Raw genomic sequence first — 22,717 nt, 5'->3', positions numbered from 1 at the left:
TAGGTTATCCTTAACCTCCTTTCCATCCTCAGTGAGCAGCGGTCCCACTTCTTCTTTCTTTGTTTTCTTCTTATTTATATGGCTATAGAACCTTTTACTATTGGTTTTAATTCCCTTTGCAAGGTTCAACTCTACTTGGTTTTTAGCCTTTCTCACTTTATCCCTACATGTTCTGACTTCACTAAGATAGCTTTCCTTGCTAATCCCACCCTTTTTCCACTCCTTGTAGGCTTTCTGCTTTTTCTTAATCACCTCTCTGAGATGCTTGCTCATCCAGCTTGGTCTACAACTCCTGCCTATGGTTTTTTTCCCCTTTCTTGGGATGCAGGCTTCCAATAATTTCTGCAGCTGCGACTTAAAGTAATTCCAGGCCTCTTCCGCATTTAGATCCACAAGTTCTTCAGTCCAATCCACTTCCCTAACTAATTTCCTTAATTCATTAAAGTTAGCCCTCTTGAAATCAAAAAACCTAGTCCCAGATCTATTTTTGTTTATCCTTCCATCTAGTTTGAACTGAATTAGCTCATGATCACTCGAACCAAGGTTGTCCCCTACAACCATTTCTTCTATGAGGTCCTCACCGCTCATCAAAACCAAATCTAAAATGGCATCCCCTCTTGTCAGTTCTTCAACTACTTGGTGAAGGAATCCATCAGCTATCACATCCAGAAAAATCTGAGCCCTACTATTCTTGCTAGCACTTGTACTTCAGTCTATATCTGGGAAGTTAAAGTCTCCCATGATCACACATTTCCTATTAGTGTTTACTTCCTTAAAAACATTAAAGAGGTCTCTATCCATATCCAAATCAGATCCCGGTGGTCTGTAGCACACCCCAAGCACTATCTCAGGGGAGGCTCTAGTAGCTTTCTTTCCCAGTGTGATTTTTGCCCAGACAGACTCTGTCTTGTCCATTCCATCACTTCTTATTTCTTTACAGTTAACCTCCTCATCGATGTACAATGCTACTCCACCACCATTGCCTTTATTTCTATCTTTCCTAAACAGCACATAGCCTTTAATACCTGTACTCCAGTCATGACTACTATTCTACCACGTTTCCGTTATCCCTATAATATCTGGTTTCACTTTCTGCACCAGTAGCTCTAGTACCTCTGTTTTGTTCCCTAGGCTCCTTGCATTAGTGTACAGACATCTTAATTTTTGCCATTTGGCTTCACTAACATTCTGTACCCTCTTAGGCACAGACATTCTACCACCACCATCACCTGTTAGTCTGCTATCTACATTACCCTTCCTCCTTATGTCAATTCTTCTGTCCACGGCTGTATCCCCTCTTACTTTGTTTACTTCCCTCTCAAGGGGAAATTCCGGCGTGGAGATCTCCTGAACATCTCCCCCAAATTTCTAGTTTAAAGCTCTCTTAATCAGGTCGGTGAGCCTCCATCCTAGAAGTCTATTTCCCTCCTTGCTCAGCTGAAGTCCATCCCGAGAGAACAGTCTTCTGTCCGTAAGTGCTTCCCAATGGCCGTACATCCCAAAGCCCTCCTTATAGCACCACTGCCTGAGCCATCTGTTGATCGCCATAATCTTGTCACACCTTTGTCGCCCTTCTCTAGGAACCGGCAAAATCCCACTGAAGATCACCTGAGCCTCGATTTCCTTAAGCGTCTTCCCCAGTCTGGCATAGTCTCCCTTGATACATTCCAGAGAGTATCTAGCCGTATCATTCGTTCCCTCATGAAGGACAATCAACGGATGCTTCCCCGCTCCCGCTAGTATCTTTTTCAGCCTCAGGTCCACATCCTGTATCTTAGCACCCGGCATACAGCACACCCTTCTGTTCTCCCGATCAGCTCTAGTCACAGGCCTGTCTATTCTTTTCAGTAAGGAGTCTCCAATCACGTAGACCTGCCTTTTCCTGGTGACAGTGCGCTTCTCCGGTCTATCTCCCGCACCCACCGGCTGCAAGTACTCTCGATTCCTATTCCTCCTCGCAATCCTCCTGGGGCTCATATTTGGTGTTGCCTCCATTGACTCCTCCCCTCCTCTTGCAGGACTATCAGCTCTTCACTTTTTCCTTGCCCTCTCTCCTTCAGCGACCACCTGCTGTGCCCCTTCTTCATTTTCCAACTCTGAAAACCTGTTCCTGAGTTCTATTTCTCCTTCACTGGCCCGTCTTTTCCTCTGCCTGGTTTTCTTAGTCACATGCTTCCACCGCTCACTTTCCTCCCTCAGCAGTCTCTCCTCTGAATTCTTTGGTCCTGCTTCCATCTGCACATCTGAGCTTATCCCTTCAGCCCCCTCGTGTCTGTGCTCCATTGTCTGCTCAAACCCCCTTCTGAACTCAAACAGAGTTTCCACCTGCATCTCCAGTCCTCGGATCTTCTCTTCCATCAGCTCTATCAGGCGGCATTTCATGCAGACAAAGCTCTTTTCAGGCGCCCCCTCCAGGATCATGTACATGCCGCAGCTTCCACATCCAGTCATCCTCATTGTGTCTTTCACTGCTGCCTCTGTATCAGTCATGGCCTTCCCACCTGACGCCTGGTAGTCAACACAACACAAGCCCCCAGCAGGCACCAGACCACCACCCTATCCCTTGACTTGCTTGTCAGTTCCTCTGTCTTAGTCTCCCCTGCAACCTCCCCCTGGAAACTCCCACTGAAACTCCCCTGTTTACAGCTCTGTTTGCTAGCTGTCTGTGCTGCTGCCTGACTGGATGGCTCCTTATATAGGACCCCATATCAGGTAAGCCCCACCCCCTAATCAGGGCTCCGCTGCTCTCCCAGCACACTGCTCCTAGCAGCCCCACACACACACTACACACGACAATCCACAAACTACAAACTACACACTACACAATACAACTACAAAAACCTGCTCCTCCAACAGAACTCCCACTGAAACTCCCCTGTTTACAGCTCTGTTTGCTGGCATTGATCACGTTGAGTCTAATTCTGAGTTTCTGTCTTCACTTCACTGTCTTCTGTCTCCATAGCCAGTTGATAGCCAGTTGATAGGAGTTCTTCAGTTGTTGCTTTAATTTTTTTTTTAATGTGTGTGTGTGTGTGTGTGTGTATAAATTAAAGTATATCTATAAGATATATCTTAGGGAGACAAGTCATCTGGAGTCACTCCAAAAAAAATGTCCAAAGGTTGTCTTGCTTCCTTTCTAAACATTAGATAATAAAGGCAGAATACATTAGCATCATTTCTGGTACAATTAAAAACGTGTACTAGCTGTGAAATGTGTTGGCTTAATTTGTGCTTTGTATTGGGCTGAGAGTCCCAACCACGTACAAAATCATCCTTTTGAAATTTTCTGGCTGTGGATCTCCTTGTACATGATACAGAGACATCCAGGATTATTTTATACCAATTATTTGTAGTAGTTCTTTAATAAGTCTACTTTCTGGTCAGAGCAAATTCTGGCATGCCAACCATAGTGCATAAAGTACTTGTCCGTAATATCTTGGCTACAGCAACAGCACACACTGATCTTTCGTGGGGAACGCCTGTGCATATCAAGTGAAATGATCGGTTACCACTAATACGTTAGTGTTCCATTTGTTGTTAGGGTCTAAGGACAGAAAGTTAATACACACAAGATATATGGGTCCCTTGTTTTGGATATTAAGTGGGAAGACAGGTAAAGTCTTCCGAGCTAAACATTTGGCATAATTCTTAAAATATTCCTCTACATTCCTTGCTAATCTGGGCCAACAGAACCTTCTTCTTACCATCTCAAGTGTCTGGTCTATCCCAGAATGCCCTCCTTCATCATGCAAGACTTCAGAACCAGGTCCCTGAAATCTCCTGGCAACACTAGCTGACGATAATGGTGATGAAGCAAGTTCCTAGTCTCTTGACATAACAGGCCTCCTTTCAATGTTTACTAGTCTCTCTCAAGGTCAGTTTGATATCTGGATGTGCATTCTGTATGATATTCACAGGTCTACCTAGCCTTTTGGCAATCAGGATCACTTTCAGCCTAGGATCTCTAAAGCTGAGCACTGGTGATATCTTCCTCGTGCAATCTGTGTAATGAAGTAAGATCCAGGTGGGTGGTATTTGCATACACCTCAGATATAGCACCAGGAGGGGCTCTAAGCATGCTGATAGCCCTAATTTGGTTCACGACTGCATCAACAGGCCAGATCTCAGCCATCTTACACAAAGCTTCAGGATATAAAGTTAAAGGATTGTTATATGTATGGACTGTGAATTTCACTCCATAGAGATAATTGTGGAATCTCGCAGTCACAGTCTCTCAGTCACCCACTTTGATGCCAAGAACTCTAGTTTGTGAACTGGACAGTTTTTCTCTGACAATTCTAGACTCCTACGAGCATAGGCAACTGGTCTCCATACATCTGGATATTCTTGGTAGAGAATCCTCCCAGTCCTTCCTCACTAACAGCCACATAAATGCTTCTGTGATACTAAAAAAATGGGTGTCAGTGCATCTATAACATCCAAAAAGTGTTCTTACAATTGGGAGTCTCCCACTTTCCAAAGGGTTGCCTCTGTAGTAGATGGCACCTATATGCAGAGCCCAACCTTTTCCTTTAAAATTTCATTTAAGGATTGACAAAAGGCAGAAAATCCTTCTACAGATAGCCTATAATAACTTTAGAACCTTTCATGATTTTGGTCTTGGCCATGTCATCACGGCTTCCAGCTTATCTGGATCTGCAACAACTCCATTTTGAGAGACAACATGCCCTTTATACTTTTTCTTGAGAAAACTGGCATTTGTTTGGAGAGAGTTTCAACCTTTATTCCTGCAGGTAGTCCAACACTTTCCACAAGAGTTCTTCATGCTCTTCCAAAGTGTGCATGAACATTACCAAGTCATCCAGATACACCAGGACTTTCAGAAAGTTCACATCACTAACCATTCACTCCACGTGTCCAGGGCCCCTGATATTCCCTGGAGCACTCAGAAATTTGTAGAATCCAAGTGGACAGAGGAAGGCTATTTTTTTATACTGGGCAGTTCCATGGGTATCTTGATAGTATCCGTTTCTCAGATCCAAAACAGAAAAGCGATAGCTTCCTATTAGGCAGTGTAAGGCAAGATCACTCTTGGGGTAGCATACTAACTAGGGACTGTACATCTATTCAAAGCATGTTAAGCTATGCACATACATATATCTCCATTCTTTTTTTCTAGCCACAACTAATGGGAACGGATAAGGACTTCTGGAATTCCTGACGGTTCCTGCGGACTTCCAACCCCTAGATACATTTCTGAACCTCTTCTACATCAGCAGATACTAGCTTCCTTGATCTTTCAGAGAACGTCCTATCATCATTCAAACAAAAGCGATGCTCAACTCCCTTAGCACAACCCATGTCCCACTCACAAGTGGAGAACACTTGGGCTCTCTGTGCTAGTTTCCATTTCAATCTCTCTTTCCACATTGGCAGAATCAGGGAATTCCCGAAGTTCAACATCTCTTGGTCAAATATGAATACAATCTTCCTGCTAGGGACAGTATGGGCCACAGTTGCAGCCAAACACCCCTGACTTAACACACTTCCCCAAGGGACAGTGTTTGAATGTTTACTTTGGTTAGTGATCAGTAGCTTTACTGACATTTTTGTATGAGATGACATTGACAAATCTAATGACTAATTACAAGAATAATATCATAATTTTAATATTCTGAATTGCATTGCATACACAAATATTCTCAGTTCACATTATGCATTACAGGACTTCAAAATTAGAACTGCAGATTTAATTTGCAATAACGTAGCTCTAACATGCAGCTGCAGACAATTTAAACAAGTCTCAATAGATAAATGGAGAGCATCTGATACACATTTTGTTTGAAACAAAACAGTCAGTGCTAATATGAAAATGAAACAAGCACCAAAAAGTACTCAAAAGTTAACATCGCAATGATGTGAACACTAAAGACTTTTTACGCTATTATGTTGATTGCAGAAGTTCTACTCAGTATATTTGATTTTCAGAAAACAGATCACAAAAAAATTCCATACCTCGTGGATGGAAGGCGAAAACAAAGGAGATGAGTAGGTATATAGTGATGAGCTTACTTGTTTGTAACACAAACAACATTAAGAGACTGCTGTAAATTAAAATCTTCACAGCTTTACAGTTCAACAGAGCACAGCAGAGGTAAATGTACTGTGTTTTTTGTTTGTAAAATATGCCTCCACAAACTAACAGTACAAAGACAAATCTACTTCTTTTCAGTGATATATCTGTATCTACCAAAGATAATCCTCCACAGATAAATTACCCCTATTCTACACCCATCAAATACCAGTGTTTTGTAAGTGTTAATTTTTACTAAAAAAAGAACACACCACTATGGAGTTGCAAACAAAGAAAGGTGATCAGATAAAATAGATATTGAGAAATGCTGGTTTAGAGTTTAAGAAAAACACACAGTTCAGAACAGATACATAGTAATCATACTAGTAAATATTCAAGGAGAGGACGGTAAACTAAATGGGAGGACATTGATTTGCACAGGTTAGAAACAAAAATGTAGCAGTTTTACTAAAATCAAAAGTGAAAAGTTGTTTGCTACACACTGATGGGAGGCTGCATTACAAAATGATTCCAATATTTTTGTCACGAGCAATGTTGGTTTGGCTTGTTCGTATACTCCATAAAATGTTCTCTTTTCTCATATCAACTATTTCTAATCACACAAAATGATAAGTGATCAAACAAATTTCATTGCTGGGGATGATTAAAACAGCACAGTTAAAAGAAAACAGGAAAAATCTGAACTTCTTCCAAAGGACTAAACCATGTGAAACAAAATATCAAAGAGGAGTCATGATCATATCTAGTTCAAGATTAGATGCCTTTTGAGATGAGACAAAGGGAAAAAGAAAGCATCAGGATGCAAGAAAAATATTTAGGTTTATAGTTCTTTTCATGTATCAAAATCTTTTGCTGTTCCTTAAAACTTAAAGTTCATGAAGAGCTTTAACAGTCTACGTTCAATCACTTTCACATGAGGAAATAAGGTTTGTCCCATAATAAGAACGTCAGTGTTCAAATCAGATACTGTTACAGCCAAGACAAAGTCTCACTAAAAGATATGGGTAAAAAATAATACAAGGCAGCCCAATGCAAAGATCCTACACAAGGAAAAAGGTTTGTTTTGAACACTTGTTAGTTGGTTGGAGTTGTTAGTTGGTTGCAGTAGGAGAGAGCCCAGGATTTACCTCAGCCAGCTAAAACATATTACCTGCCTTGTCTAAACTAGGATTTTAAAGCACATCTTTTTTCCTAGTGAAAATAAGACCTTACTATCTAAGATGTTTCCCATATAATATGTTCAGGCCTCCATCAGCGTAGCATGAAAAAAAAAAATCTTGCAATAAGCTGTGCCAAGAAATCTGGTTTCAATCTTGCAAGGTGTCATATTTTCTTATAAGCCTCTGTATACTTACTGCATCTCTCAAAATAGAACTAGGGCTGCGAAAAAAAACTAAATATTTTCTATTAAAAAAATTGAATGTTTGTTTAATGCCCCCTCTACCCATTCTCCACTGGGGGGGCAGGAATGAGAAAAGTAAGGAGGAAGCAGAACCAAAAGAACTGACAACTGACCATTTTTAATTTTGTTTTGATGAAAAAATTTCAGACGTTTTCCATGTTTTCAAAAAGAAATTTTTCTCTCTAGACAAGCTTTTTGATTATAAAAATGTGACCAACTCTAAATATAATGTTGTATTCATTTGTGTATATAGAAAGATAAATAATCAATTCTTCTCTTCACTTGTGTTCTTCAACTTTAAGGACCCAGGACTTAGGGCATAGTTATGTCGGTATAGCTAAATTGGCATAATCCCATAATGTAGATGCAGCCTACACCAATGGAATGGGTTTTTCTGTTAGTATAGGAACTCTACATCCCTAAGCGAAGTTAGCTATGCTGACAGGCTGCATCTACACTGGGGATTAAGATGGCAATGCTATCATAGTGCTGTCTGCACCCAGACTGTCCCGAACAGAATCCTCTCATCCCACCTGGATCCCCCCTGGGTGAGCCTGCCTGCCCCACACCTGATGCACCTGGCACAGAGCCATGGGTGTTTCTGGGGCAGGCTCAGGCCTTGTGCTATATCAGCGTTGGGTGCAGCCTCACCGCTGAGTCAGTGTCCTAGGGGTAGGGAGGCTGCAATGTGATCTCCCACCTTGTGCAGCCCCTCCTCACTGCCACGCTGGAGCCTCTGCTTTTATTTATTGACAAATAAAACTTGCAGAATTTTGCAGCATTTTAAAATATTGTGCACAGAAATTTCACTTTTTTGTCAAAGAATGCACTCGAGTACAATTAAATAACTCAAGACAGATCTCCCTAATTTAACTTTTTTAAATGAGAACAAATTAAAACTTTTAAAAATCATATAAAGAGAGAGTCTAATTATCTTAAGGTTATTTTCTGATCTGAGGGTAGGACTCTGACAAAGCAAGAGAAGCCAGAACAAGCTCTCTCTCTCTCTTTCATTCTCTTTTTATTCTCTCTCTCTATCTCATTCTTTTTTATTATCGCCACAGAAAGATTAACTAAATTGGTTTCTCAGGGAATTTTTTGGACTGAACTCTTCTCCCCTCTTTGCCTCCTGCATTTTTTCCTGTTCTCAGATTACTATCATGTAATTTCTGAGGACCGTTTTCTTTATGTTCTTTACTCAATAAATCTGGGGAGGACTATCAACTCTCAACAGAATAGACAAAAACAGCTGAAATCAGCCCAACAGTTGTCAGTGTCTGATGTAACCTGAAAGGCCAAAGCCTATTTCAGTATGCACACTGCAAACGGATCTCAAGGGAGAACTTCTGGTTCCAGTGAAGAAAAATGGCTGTCAGCCTTGTGTGACAGCCCATAGTACTCAGGACCTACAGAGGACTTTCCCTTTCTCTCAGCTGAGAAAGATGATTTTTTTTTTGGTTTTAATTTGAAGTTTTTTGGTAATTTGAAACTAAAATGGTTTTGTTTCCTTTAGAGGACAAGATGGCAACAAAAACTAAGCCATAAATTAATTATTCAGCTTGCAGACTGATTTTGGTCTGTGCAGCGATTTGGAATGCGATTCAGTTTTGCTTAGAAATCTGAATATTTATGTAGCTGTGAAAGTATGTTTTTAAACAAATCTCTAAAGTTCAACTAAAATAGAATGACTAAGATTGTCTGTTTTAAAACTCTTGGATACAGTTTGCCTACAAAGTAAACTTAGTAAAAGCAATGCTACATACAGCAAAATGTGCTATTTCAATACAGATTCCAGTTTAACAAAGAACAACCTCAGAGTCTCTCTTCTCCCAAACATTTTATGGCAGGGGGAGAGAGAGAGAGAAAGAGAGACTGCTACTGTCTCAAATTATCACATAGGGCAGCAAAATGGCAGCTGCCATACTCTGATTTGTATTGTTTTTACGATAACTAAAATTTAAATGTGAAATAAGTGCCAATAATTGTTCTGAAAAAGGATAGTGAAATTCTGGAAGTAATCTGGTATTTTCTTATGACACACACATAAGTAGTAGAAGTTTTATAATGTTGCCTCTCTCTGGCGAAGGAGACATTGTAAGGAAAATACAAAATACTCAGTTTATTGTAAAAACAAAGCACGAAAAAACTTGGATGCATCTCACCTTTAGCTCTGCTTGTATGAATCCTGCCACGAACCCAAACCACTTGATCAGCTTTTTCTACTGTCAAGTCATTTATTCGAACCAAAACTCGATCTGTATCAAATGAAAAAGTTATTTTGGTATGTTGATCTTAACATAAATATTGTTTGTCATTGCATTCTAAACACTAGACTTCTGTACAGCACTTGCTCATCTTTGTATGACAAAACCAAAACCATTACTAATTAATGGGTGTTAAAAAGCACTAAAAACACCCCAATTCCATTTGCAACATTCGATGAATTGTTTTGATCAACTAGCTTCAAGATGGTTCAGGCTAGTTTATAGGTTGACTTGTAATTGTCATTGGGGACAAGGTCTAAATGAGTTTAGAGATTAGAAGTAGTGTAGGTAGAAAGTCATGCTGAACATCAGTTTCTAAACTCTGTTAATTAATTAATGCTTTTACAGCCCTTTGGAGACATAAAACCTTATAACAGACAAATTATTTTGCAGGTGTACTTACAAAAAATCATGAACCAGAAACACTACAGAGCTATGGATGGATCCATACAAAATTCTAAATGAGCAAACCCAAACTTATATAACTCAATACTGACACAGAAGGCCTAAATAACTTTAAAAATACGGTCCAGGGTGCTGTGGAAGAAAAGGGCTTATGCCTTGCAAGTGCAATCTCTATGTAACATACAGTCTTTTACAGGTGTGACAATGATTGCCTAGAGTCAGAATTCCCACATTATACTTTGGGAGTTAAATCCGTTGGTCCTTTTGAAAACCCCATTAGACATGTTTCTGCATCTTTAGGTGCTAAAATATCCAAAGAGGCTGAATTTTTAAAAGTATGTCTACACAGCCCATGGGAGTGAGCCTCCAAGCCTAGGTTGACAGACCTGAGCTAGCACGGCTCATGCTAGCACTGTAAAAATAGCTGTATAGACAGCACTTTGAAGTTGCATCTCAGGCTGTTGAGCTTAGGAGGGGGTGGGCTTCAGAGCCGGAGCATCAGTGCAAACCACACGTTCAAAGCACTGAATATACATCTATTTTTTAAGTTCTAGCCAATCCAGGCTCACTCCCACAGACTGTGCAGACATAACCTACAAGCCTAGAAATTTGTATACCATCTTTGGGCTGGTGCTGAAGTGCCATGTTAGATTAACTATAGCCAAATGGAGACTGCAAAATAGAAAGGAAACAATTCCAAGAATGAAGAAGTGACACTGGAAAACCAAAGGCCACTCTGAAAATTAAGGCTTTGTCTAGATTAGGATTTAAAGATGTGGTGTTAGATCACGTTAGTGAACATATGCTAACACACACTATAAAAGTCCAAGTTCCTCCTAGGCTTTACCAGTTTACTATGTGTTATACAGTGCACTGTCTACACTAGACTTTCATAATGTGTTCACTAACATGGTCTAACGATACAAGGGACATTCATAAAGACAATGGTTTAAGTGTCTTGATTAAAGTGCAATTTTGGAAGCAATACATATTGCTTTTAAGTTTTAAGCCATCACTACTTTGGAATGAAGAATGGAAAGTCAGTTAAGAATGAGAACTTCACTTACTACATGCCTCTGTGCATCTCATAAAACTCTAAAGACCATATGTATTTATTTTTTAAATTCCTACAAATGGGAATTGTGTGTGGTCAGTCAAGGGCAGAATATGGCCCATAAAGCAGCATATTAAAGTATTGGGGAAAATAGTTTTAAAATAAATCCATAGTTAAAGGGATTAACTAACCAGACAACTGACATTTCACACTGCCGCAACCAGTTAATACAGTAACTCCATGAGAATAGCTTTATTTCTACCTGTCTTTTCAACTGTACTTCTTCCTAATTTCTTGACTGTAACTTTGCTGAATGATGTTGAGCACCACTTTTATTTTTAAACAGTATCTAATGTTCAGTTACAGTATAAGTAACTTTTTATAACCCACAAATTCTAGCAATAACATCTAATCATTCAGAGTTGATATGTGGTTAAAACCGCTACTCATTAAAAGGGATAATGGTTTTATCTTCACAAGAGATATGTTATACCGGCAATCTAAGGTAACACAGAGCTCAATCCCTGCTTCTAGATTTCTCCATTCAGTGGGATCCACCTTTTCCAAATACCAAATTTAATTTCCCTAACTAGAAACCCCATCATCCCTACTCCAAGTTTCCCTTTCCATCAGAACTCTCCCATCGCTTGCCCACTCCAGGTTACTGTCTGCCATTCTGAACTCCTCTCTGCCTTTGAATACCTTTCACAATTTGCCCTGCAATGGTATTATTCTCTTTTGGGTTGGGATTTAATTTCTGGGATTTAAGTTTTTGGTTTGGAAAATTCTTTTTTCTTTTTTACAACAACATGAGTACATTAAGGTATTTCTGGGTAACATATATGTCATTTCACCTAAAATTCTGTTAGCAACACATTCATAGTTGTTTTGCAGTTAGCACTACTCCTCCAAATAGGAAAGAACTAGTCATTCCTTTTCAAATAATAGACACATAGAAACAAAGAGCTACAAAATGAAAGTACACAGAGGACTCAGATGGAAAATCTACCCAGCTGGAAAGGGTGTTATAGAGTAACAACTCCCTATCTTTCAATTTCAGCATTGCTATTGCAAATATGCAAATAGTGCAACCTCTAGTTTCCAGCACTTCTAAAAGTTTGATATTTAGGCAGAACTAGAATTACCTTAATTTAAAATCACAGTTTCAAAGCTACAACTTTTTCCAGGAGCTAACATAAAGACAGACTGATATGTCACTCTTTTTACAAATCTCTAATGCATTAGACATGACCAGCAATCTGCATTAACATTTATAAAAGTTTACTGTATACAATGGTCCAGCTTTCATCAGACAACTCACATTTTGCTATGAATTTTTATATAGTTTAAAAATGAATTTGAATTATTTCATCTTACACAGAAAGGGTAATAAAACAAGCTCCAAAGAGAGGAATAATAAAGAAAACTATTTTTGAAGAAGTAAACACAGCTACTTTTGTAGCTTGTTGCTTCTCTAACATTTCTAAAATTCACCCTTCTATCCTCTCTCTGTTAACATGCTGATTGTTCATGACAAGAACAATCAGCCTTGCATGATTGTAACCCTGACCCTCAACTCTCTTCAAGGCATCCAAGAAGTTGTAGCTTCATGCTGTTCCAACTATGTCCCCTCTCCCAGGAGTCCCTTTAATGGCTGTCTTTTCCCAGATCAAACTCAAGCTCCAAGTCCTCACCTTCAAGGTGCTACACTTTTTTGCTTCTGCCTACACATCAACCTTTATTTCTATCTACTGTCCTGTTCACTCCCTAAGCTGTACCCATTATTTTCACCTTGTTGTTCCTTGTCTCTTCCTCTCACTTGTGCATCTATGCCTTTTTTCTATACTGTGTACTACACCCAAAACAGCCACTTCCTTTTAGGGTGACAAAAATCCTCATCTGTTGTTCAAAACCCATTATTAAATTACTTATTATCCACTAACTCCACTCCAGCTTCTCTTGTGGCTGACCTTATTCTGAACAAGGAAAAATTTAACCAATAAAACAAGCTGTATCAACTGTACAAGTCAATCTTTACTGTAAACCAAGCTCTTTCATTCCCTCCCCTAAACCTTTGTCTTTATCAGTGTTCGCCCAATTTAGATTGTATATTCCTAGAGGCAGGGTCTGTGCCTTCTGATATTTCTGTGGTGCTGCATAAATATAAAAGGCAGAGAGTGGAAGATGACTGATGAAGGTTGTGTTAAAAAAAAAGCTGAAATTCAAAGGCTGTAAAGATGCAAGTAGTTACAGCAAAGGGAAATGGGCTAAAGGAAGGGAAAGTTAATTGGGTTTAATTAGCAGTCACAGCCTGAAGCAGACAGGAAAGATTCTAAAGACATGATTTAATGGGACGTGAGAACATCAGATAGCCGCAGGGTTGCCAACATTAGCAGAAGAGAGACTGAATTTATAGAGTTACAAACAGACCATGATCGAAGGAGGAGACGGGTTTGAGATCAGTGTAGTAGAGAGGAATACCTATGAAAATGTTGTGTAAAGTAGCAGAACAATTTTGACTTAGATTTGGAGAGAAATAGGAATCCATTAATATAGTGGGATAATAATAGTCCTGTTTCCTAGACTGGGAGAATAAATTGGCTGTATCATTCCGTACCTTTCGGGCTAATTGTCAAGTGACTATTGATTTTGGTTACTCAATTAAGATGTCTCAAAATGAGGGCACTAAAAAATTGAAGTATTCAAAATAGCTTTTGAAAATTTATACCACTAAATTTAAGGACAAGCAATTTCATTAAACAAGTTGGGAAGTGACTGAGGGTCAAAGAAGGATGTATTCTAGTAATGTTCCAAAATAATGAACAAACTTAAGACATGAAATATGGGGAAAAAATATGTCTGGGGTCAAGAGAGCTAAGTAAAAACCCTAGTCAAAAACAGATAAAGACACAAGCCAAAAAGGACTTTTTATCCAGGTGACCAGACAGTTTCAGAATCAAACTTAAGAGTGGGAAGTTAGTGGGGAGTTAGAAGCCAATGGATAATAGAGACAAAAAGAAAGGCCTTGACCTAATGCTGATGGAGGAGATGGTCAATTTCTTTGGTTCTTGACAAAAACCTAAAGGTACTTCATAGGGAAAAGCGAAATGAGACAGTGGAAAGGAAGTATTCAGAGAGGAGTGTGCTGGATAAATACCATGAGCAACAGTATTCAGTGTCACACTGAGATCAAGTAGGATGTGTAAAGACTAATCCATAATGAGAGGCAAGGAAGAGACAGTATTAATACTCCACAGTTTACCATATTAAGACAATTAGATGTTTTTATACTGTGCCCTTCTGACACACAGTGATCACCAAACACTTTCTTTAAAGTACAAAAGCTTTTAGCAGGGAAACCATGATGACATGGTTCAACTGTAGGGAGAAATATTTTAGAGCAAACTACAATTGTAAGGACTTGTGAGAAGATCTGAGCAGCTGAACATGTAGACAAGAAAGTACTTTTCCACTGTTTTTCTTTTAAATGAATATTGTTTCTCCTTATAAATCCAACTTTTCTAAGGTACGTTGATTCTGTGGACCTTGTAATCTGAAGAAAACATTTTCAGATAAGCATATACAAAATGTCCTATTTTTCAGTGAGGCAAAATCCACAAATCCTCACACTGGGATTTTAAAAGTAAGAGAATTTCTGGGGGTCAGGGTATTAATTTTGATGAACTAAACACAGTTTTCTTTTTTCATACTTGAACTCATCTACTGAAGAACTACAGCACCAGGCACTATCCTGCCAAACCATAGGTTGATGACCATATGGCCCCGTTACAGATGTGTCTGTAAGATTTCTTTTGGGCAAGAACATGGCTATTTATCTTAAGGAGTTTGTTCTAATTTATGACAGAGGAACCCTATTCCATGGTTTGTATGTCTTCAATATACATCATTTAATCCACCTGGAAATTGATGGGTTTGCAGGTCCTGCCGCATTCTGAAGGATCATATAGGAAATCTAGGATCACTGGTCTGCAATCTCTTCTCGTGTAAGGTAGGACAATCTGTCCCTTATGTCATGCTTTGTTTAGGATGATTCCTAAAAAAATCTCTTTCTCTGTAGAATGGTCTGTATTTCTTCCTGTGCTGTCTAGTCACTGTCTTTTTTTTCCCATTTATTTATTTGCTTCTGTTGGTGTCTCTGGTATTATTTTACCCAATGATTTTCTAAACAATTTCTAGAAGCTGTTTACCCTCTATGATGATTTTCCACATGCAAAGCCACATGTGACTACATATAGCATGTTGTAATTCATGACTCTGGTTGAGAAGGGAAGTGTGTCCATATGGACATCAGAGAAGAACAGTTACTATAAACTTTTTCAAGAAGGAAGCACCCAAATTATGGGCTCTCTTGTCCTGAGTGGTAGTTCCTCCAAGACTGTGCAGGATACCATGGAGAAGATACCATGGGGTAGATATTGCTGATGCTGTTAGGGACAAACCAGACTCATAATTTCCTTTAAGCAATAAGACCACTCTTCTGTCAGTGGAGTCCTTTGGTAAGAGGCCTCCCTTCCTATGCTGCCACATTCTAAACTAAGAATGAGAAAATGGCATCTACCTTAGTCTTAGATTTGTGATTATAGAGTTTCCTACCTTCTTCTGTGAGCTGTTTTGGTTTTGAGGGGCTTTCTCACTCAGATCTGACGACCTCCTCCAATACCAAGTGGAATGGATTTGGATACTGGCAATGCTCGATGCTGAGAACATTATTTGGGGGGGAGAGGGGGGAAAGGGCCCAGATGCAGGCAAGTTTGCAGAGCTAGAGTCAGGGAAAGAAGTGCTAGAACATGCCACAAATCTGCCTGCATCAAGAACACAGAAATAAGGGGCTAGGATACCTGTACCCTACTTAATGGGGGAGCCCCTGCTGGAGTCCCAGTGTTGCATACTAGGAGAGGGGGGCTGTAAGCTGGGCAGCTGCAGAGAGAGAAGCTGCAGCTTGGATGCCAGGGCTTTCCACAGAGAGCCCATGCTGGGGGCCCATGAAGCTGCATAATACCCCACACTGATGCTGCCCTGCTCACAGCTTCTCTCCAGACCCACAACAGGTAGAGGGACCTGCCCTCATGCTTCCCAGCTGCTGCCCTGCCCACAACCCCTCCTCCCCACTGAAAGCCTGGGCATCGAGGTTCCAGTTCCCTATCCATAGGCAGTTTTGAAGGCCCTCCAGCCAGGGAAGGCACATCCCAGCACTTCTTTACCCAGCTGCAGCGCCACAAACCTGCCCTCTGCTTATTGGCAACTGCTACATAATGGCAACTTTTTGCTAGTAACCAAGGGGTTGCTAATAAGCAGAATCTATTGAATTTCTCATAGCTCCTGCACTTTCCCCCTTCACAGCATTTCTGGTGGGGTTTCTTTGGATTTGAGAGCTCTGGTGCAGGGTCTTCCCTGAAAGGCAAAGAAGGGTACTGCGCCTTATCAAGGTAAGGAGGTCCACAAGGCTGCTTGGTGGAAGATCTGAAACTAGCAGGAGGGAGCTGCTCTTGGGACTCTATTGTGGTGCAAATCTTCAAACCAAGAAGCTCTGGAACACCAGATCTGTTTGCTGGGTAGTCAGCATCCCCCTGGAGAAGGGCACAGGAGGAAAAGCAGCTTGGGCAATCCTTATGGAGTTGGCCCATAAACATGTATCACCTTTTCTCTGTTAGTATATCTTGATATGTCAGTTCCTTGTCCTTCGGTGACCCCATATAGTTTGTGCAGAGCTGCAACCACAAGCAGTGGCTATGGATGTAGTATCCAGCAGCTTCCTACAGCCTTTGGATTCTCTGGCTTGAGAACAGCAGCCGCATAGGTTTGCCACCCCCCAGTATGTACCCATAGGTTTCATGCGGGCTTGTACGTGGGACAGTTTGCCTGTGCTGCTGCAGCTACAGTATTATTTTTATTGTGCTAGTTCAGATGAGAGCTTGCACAAGCATGTGTATGCAAGCTGGGACTCACTCTCCCAGCTCATAATGTAGATGTAGCCATTGATCCATTTTAGGGAGGCACTGCTTGCTGCTACTCCTGTGGCTCTTTCTCCTCTCCTCCTCATTTGCTTGCCTTGCTCTGCATTTCCCTGAGGAGAACCCACACAATCACTTTCTTGGAGAGGCAGCAACTGCCAAGTCTTGGTCTCTCTGCAGAAAAGGCAAAGATCTCCCTTTATACAATTCATTATGGAGGATATGTTCAAGGGGCAGGTTTTTCCTGAAGTTTTACTATTTTCTGCCATAGTTTCTTGCATCTAAGGCTATGAGCAGAGACTAGTCCAGTGGTTAAGCGCTGGATCACAGGAGACCTGGGTTCAATTCCTCATTCTGTCACAGACTGTGTGACACCTTGGGCAAGTCACTTAGTCTCTTTGTACTTCAGAACCCAATCTGTAAAATGTGAATACTTCCCTATTTCACAGCGGTGTTGTGAGAATAAAAATCCATGTTTGTTAGGTGTTCATGTACTGTGATGAGGGCCATAAGTACATATATAGTTTTATGGCTAGATAGCTGTTGCAATATCTCATCAGAGTGCTTACTCCAAACCAAGGGAACAAATACTATTCCATTTCCTAGGACTTGCTGAATTAATTTAAATTTCACTAAGTCAGTTTTAGAACAGTAACGTACAAGGCAATTTTATTTTAATCCTGAGAAAGAGTCAAGCCTGCAGTGGGAGACAAAGAGAAAAACTCTTGGTTCTTCGAGGGACATATAGGTTGCTTCACTGACTGAAAGATCTGTCTCTACTTCCAGTACTGCAAACAAGCTGAATAGGCAGCGTGAGATCTGTGGACCTTTCCTTGCTAAAGAATTAACATTTTAACAAATTAGGCCAGGTCCACACTGCATGGACAATAGCAGCATAGTTGTGGCACTGTAGCTACGAAAACATAACCCTGTGGTAGATGCAGCCTTCAGTAACAGAAAGGATTTTTCTATTTCTGTAGGAAGACCACGTTCCTGAGTGATAGAAGCTAGGTCGACAGAAGCATTCTTCCATCAACCTAGCTGCATCTACCTCAAGAGTTAGGCCAGCATAGCTTCAGCACTCAGGACTGGATTTTCATACCCAAGTGTCGTAGTTATGTTGACCTACATTTTAAGTGTAGATCTGGCCTGAGTGACATCCATATTTTATTGTCTAATATTTCATCACCTGTCTTTGCAGATCAATGCAAATGCTTTCAGAGCCTTTAACATTCCAGAGTAACAATTGGAATGAATTTTTTTTGTTGACACCTGTGATGTAGTAGTATAAATGGACATGGATAGAGAGACAAGTAGTGACAAGGGAGATAGAAAAACAGTCTAGCAAAGAAGTGTTTTAGTTCAAAACTGGCACCGCAAGTATCCAACATTGTATTAATTGTTTTAGAAGTTTGTTTTGTTTTTGTAACTGACCTGATTTCTCTTGTGATTGTATCAGTGGTAACACGCCATATCTCTCCTTAGCATAATCCTAAAAGGTGTTGGAGGGGACAAACAAAAATTATTTGTGTCAAAAAAAATGTATACTACAGCATGTAAAAAATAATTGAATAGTCAACTGACCCACGTTAGGACAACAGGGTAATCTAAAATAATTATAGCATTATTTCCTATAAGCTTCCCTATGTGTTATTATGATACCCAAGATGAGCTGATGTACCACTGACAACTGCTACAAGATTAAATGCATGCGAACAGGGTATTATAAATAGAGGGATCCCAATCCTGGAATCCATTTTCCCTCTTAGTCCCCTGGAGCCCAAATCTGCAGATCTCCAGGGAACAAAGTAAAGTTCATCAGTTTACTCAGGCGTGTGCCTGACAAGTGAACAGATTTGGCAAGTTTCTTATTCTATTGGAATATTTTGGCAGTTGTGTACATTTAACTGCAGCTAACAGAGGCTTACCAGTTTCTGTTGTTTTTAGTGAAGCCATTTGTGCCCAGAATTAACTATGAAGGGTTCCTTTTTCACATTTTAAAATTAAACAAGTCACTCCATGGGTACGTGTTATTGATGTTTGTCCCACATGCCATTATTAAGGCTATGTCTACACTACTGCGGTAAGTCGACCTATGTTACAAGATAATGTAGCTGGAGTCAACATACCTTAGGTTGAGTTACCGCAGGGTCTACACTGCAGGATGAGGTGGGGTCGATGGGAGACTTTCTCCCAGCAACTTACCTACTCTTCTCGTGGGGGGTAGAACCCAGTGGTCAACTGGAGAGTGATCGGCTGTCGATTTGGTGGGTCTTCATTAGACCCCCTAAATCGACCACTGGTAGATCAATCTCAGAGCCTCAAGTGTACAGTAGATGTAGGCCAGCTGCTGGCAACCTTTCAGAGGTGGTGTGCCGAGTCTTCATTTATTCACTCTAATTTAAGCTTTTGCATGCCAGTAATACATTTTAACATTTGTAGGTCTCTTTCTAGAAGTCTATAATATATAACTAAACTATTGTTATATGTAAAGTAAATATGGTTTTTAAAATGTTTAAGAAGTATCATTTAAAATTAAATTAAAATTCAGAGCCCTCTGGACCAGTGGCCAGGACCCAGGCAGCGTGAGTGCCACTGAAAATCAGCACGCGTGCCATAGGCTGCCTACCCCTGATGTAGTCTAAGGTAATGATTTCTTTATATGCAAAAAGACTTTGGTTTACCACTCCTCAGCTTTGACCTGTGATCTCAAAGTGTAAGACAAACGCTTCCCAGGCCACCAGGAGGCTGCCATAACTCATATTTTGGTGCGGGGACACTGAGGTGTTGATTTGGTACTTGACGGTCCCATGAGAATAACTGGAGTGTTTCTAACTGCTCGTGTGAGGACCCCGGTCATACACACTCCTATGACACAACCCCATGAAGGATAAAAAGCCATTCGTTTGTTGGGAGCTCAGACACTAGACTGAGAAGGGCCGTATAAACACAGAGATCTCCAAATAGAGGTGCAGCTGTCCCCTGGAAGGGGGGAGGAGCCCCTGTGACAGGCCAACTCCTGAGGCTGGGCATAGTTCCCTCGGGAGCCCGGGGGAGCGGGACGCGAGCACGAAGCCGTCTCCGTGGTGTGGGCACTGGCTCCCCGCTCCCTGCCCTGGGGGAAAACCTTAGGTACACCTGCCTCCCCTCCCCCAGGGCCTCCTCTGCAGCCAGCAGCCCCCGAAGGCCTCCCGGGGTGGGTTGTGCCCCGTCCCTCACGGCAGCCCAAGCACCCCTCCAGGGACGGGCGGCCCAGCCCCCGGACCCGGGGCCTTTTCCCTCACACCGCCCGGACCCACATCAGCAGGCGGCGGCTCCATGCTAGCTCGGTCGCGTTCCTGACTCTTGCGTGCGACGCTGGGCATCTGGCCGGATCCTGCAGCAGCTTCTGTCCCTTGGCGGCTCCCGTACAGGACGTGGCGAACCCACTCCCCACCCCCACTCCTCGGCTCTAGCCGCACACACGACTCCGTCAGCTCTGCCGCGTGGCCCCAATGCTTCCGGGCACACAGAGCTCGCGAGAGCAGCTGTCAGCAACGGGAGAACATCTACCTGCGGCCGTATCCTCCCAGAGAGTTCTGTTATCTCGCGAGAAGTGCGGAGCCTGCTCGCCGCCTTCTGTCCCCCGAGAGCATCTCCTCTCGCTCAGGCTCCTCCCCGCTCCCGGGAGGCTGGGGACCATCAGCCCCCCTGGCATTAGCTGCGGCCTTGTCCAGCAGGACCCCCGCGTTAGTGTGCGCTCCCCGCGGGCGGGCGCCCCGCAGCCCCAGGCACGGCCTGTGTGCCCTTAGCGCAGGCCGGTGCCTGGGGAATAGCCAGGTGCTTCCGCCCCTGCAGGTGCCAGCGCCCAGCTGATGCCAGAAATGGAGGTTGTGCCCAGCTGTTTGGTGCCTGGCTGCTTCTCCTCCCCCGCCCCCCAAGACTGGGCGGGCTGGTTAGCATGCGAGTCCAGTTTAAATTGGAGTTTCGAGTGTCTACGTTTGGCCTAACGAAGCTCTTGCTGTGTGACTGGTGTTCATCCTTCCCTGCCTTGCGTATTCTGTGCTGGCTCTAGTCCGGCTTTCTCCCAGCTCCAGTCCGTGTGGTAATTTCCCTTTCTAGCTCCATCTCACAGACTTATGGACTGTAGCAGCCGCGAACTCACATACATCACACAAAACAAAATCCCCCCCCCCCTCCTGAATTGCAGCATGCAGTTGGAAGGCATCAGCAAAAGGGAGAAAATCTGGTTTGTATGCAGTGTTGCTGTAGCCCTGTTCGTTCCAGAATATTAGAAAAATAAGGTGGGTGAGGTCATATCTTTTACTGGGTCAATTTCTGTTGGTGAAAGAGCCAGGCTTTCAAGCTACACTATCCTCTTGTTCAGGTCTGGGAAAGGTACTCAGTGTCACAGCTAAATGTGCAAGGGGAAACATTGTTTAGCATAAGCAGTTACCGCGCGTTCTAAGACTTGATGAGCTTATCTCTCTCACCAACAGAAGTTGGTCTAATAAAAGATGTTACCTCACCCATCTTGTCTCTAAAATCCTGCTTGAGAGCAATGTTCCCTCTAATTTTTTACATCCATGTGGGGCTGTGGGGTTTGAGGTGTGGGATGGGGCTTGGCTGGGGCGGAGAATTGGGGTGTGAGGAGTGAGGGCTCCAGCTGGGTGTGCAGGCCCTGGGATGGGGCCAGGAATGAGGGGTTTGGGGTGCAGGCTGCAGGAGGGAAAGAAGACTCCACGCAGCTCTTTCTCTCAACGGGCTCGGGGAGAGGTGCCTCTTCCCGGCCACAGCAGTTCAAATGCTGGGGAAGAGGCGCCTCTTCCCTCGTAGCCCTTGATAGCCTTTTGCATGGATGTGCAGCTTAGATGGAATTTAGTTTGAGAGTCTTTGTGGTACTTTCTTCTGTCTAGTGGAGAGGTAAGTTTAGATAATTAGTATATTGATAGTTTTATCTTTTAACGGTAATGTAAGAGCACCCAAAAAATGTAGACTTTCAAGAGGGGTCAGATTTTTCTTTCCCAGTTCTTACTGCTGCACTTAATGACAGCAAATGCAAATCCTGTGACTCGCCACTAGATGAAAGGTGCATTTGCTGCTATATTGGAAAGGCTCATTGCTCTCTGGAGTTTTACTACCACTGAATTTGCTGCAGAATCGGCTTTCGCAGAACTGTCCAAATGCAAAATGAAGTGCAAACTGATGCAGTGATGTTTGCCTATGTCTGCAAACTGCTTGAAGCAATAGCTCTAAGGGAACTACCCTATTAAACAGGATAGTAACTCTGAATCCTAAAGGTGGGAGTTTAAAGGACAGCATTAACTGTTTCATTGCTGATCCATTTACAAGAAACATCCACCTAATGTGCTTTTCCCACAATCCAAACCACATCTCATACCTCCCCATGTGCCATAATCCCCAACTTTCCAAAAATCTCATCTTCCCCATGTCCTACAATACAGAAATGCATTTTCAGTACAAAATTCTCCAGCACACTGAAAATAAAGACATCATAAATTAAAATAGGACAATTGTACTAACTGTATTCATTTTTATATTTGATTAAATACAAAACTCAATGGT

The 22,717-nt window shown here is 41.9% G+C and overlaps 1 protein-coding gene across 1 annotated transcript in view; it reads right to left on the bottom strand.

The window, feature by feature from the left end:
- DARS1 (aspartyl-tRNA synthetase 1) overlaps positions 1 to 20,651 on the bottom strand; it is a 72,493-nt gene extending 51,842 nt beyond the window's left edge. Inside the window, exons 1-3 of the mRNA XM_030579714.1 lie at positions 20,452 to 20,651; positions 18,587 to 18,644; positions 9,620 to 9,712 (exon numbers count right to left, since the gene is read on the bottom strand). Of these exons, the coding sequence (XP_030435574.1) occupies positions 9,620 to 9,712; positions 18,587 to 18,644; positions 20,452 to 20,517 (217 nt within the window). The 5' untranslated portion in view covers positions 20,518 to 20,651. The remainder of the gene's footprint in view (positions 1 to 9,619; positions 9,713 to 18,586; positions 18,645 to 20,451) is intronic.
- Positions 20,652 to 22,717: the final 2,066 nt, after the last annotated feature.

The sequence above is a fragment of the Gopherus evgoodei genome, chromosome 11, assembly GCF_007399415.2.
Source record: "Gopherus evgoodei ecotype Sinaloan lineage chromosome 11, rGopEvg1_v1.p, whole genome shotgun sequence".
In the NCBI taxonomy this organism is placed as follows: Eukaryota; Metazoa; Chordata; order Testudines; family Testudinidae; genus Gopherus; species Gopherus evgoodei.
The sequence above is the reverse complement of the archived record's forward strand: the minus strand, read 5'-3'. Positions and strand labels throughout refer to the sequence as shown.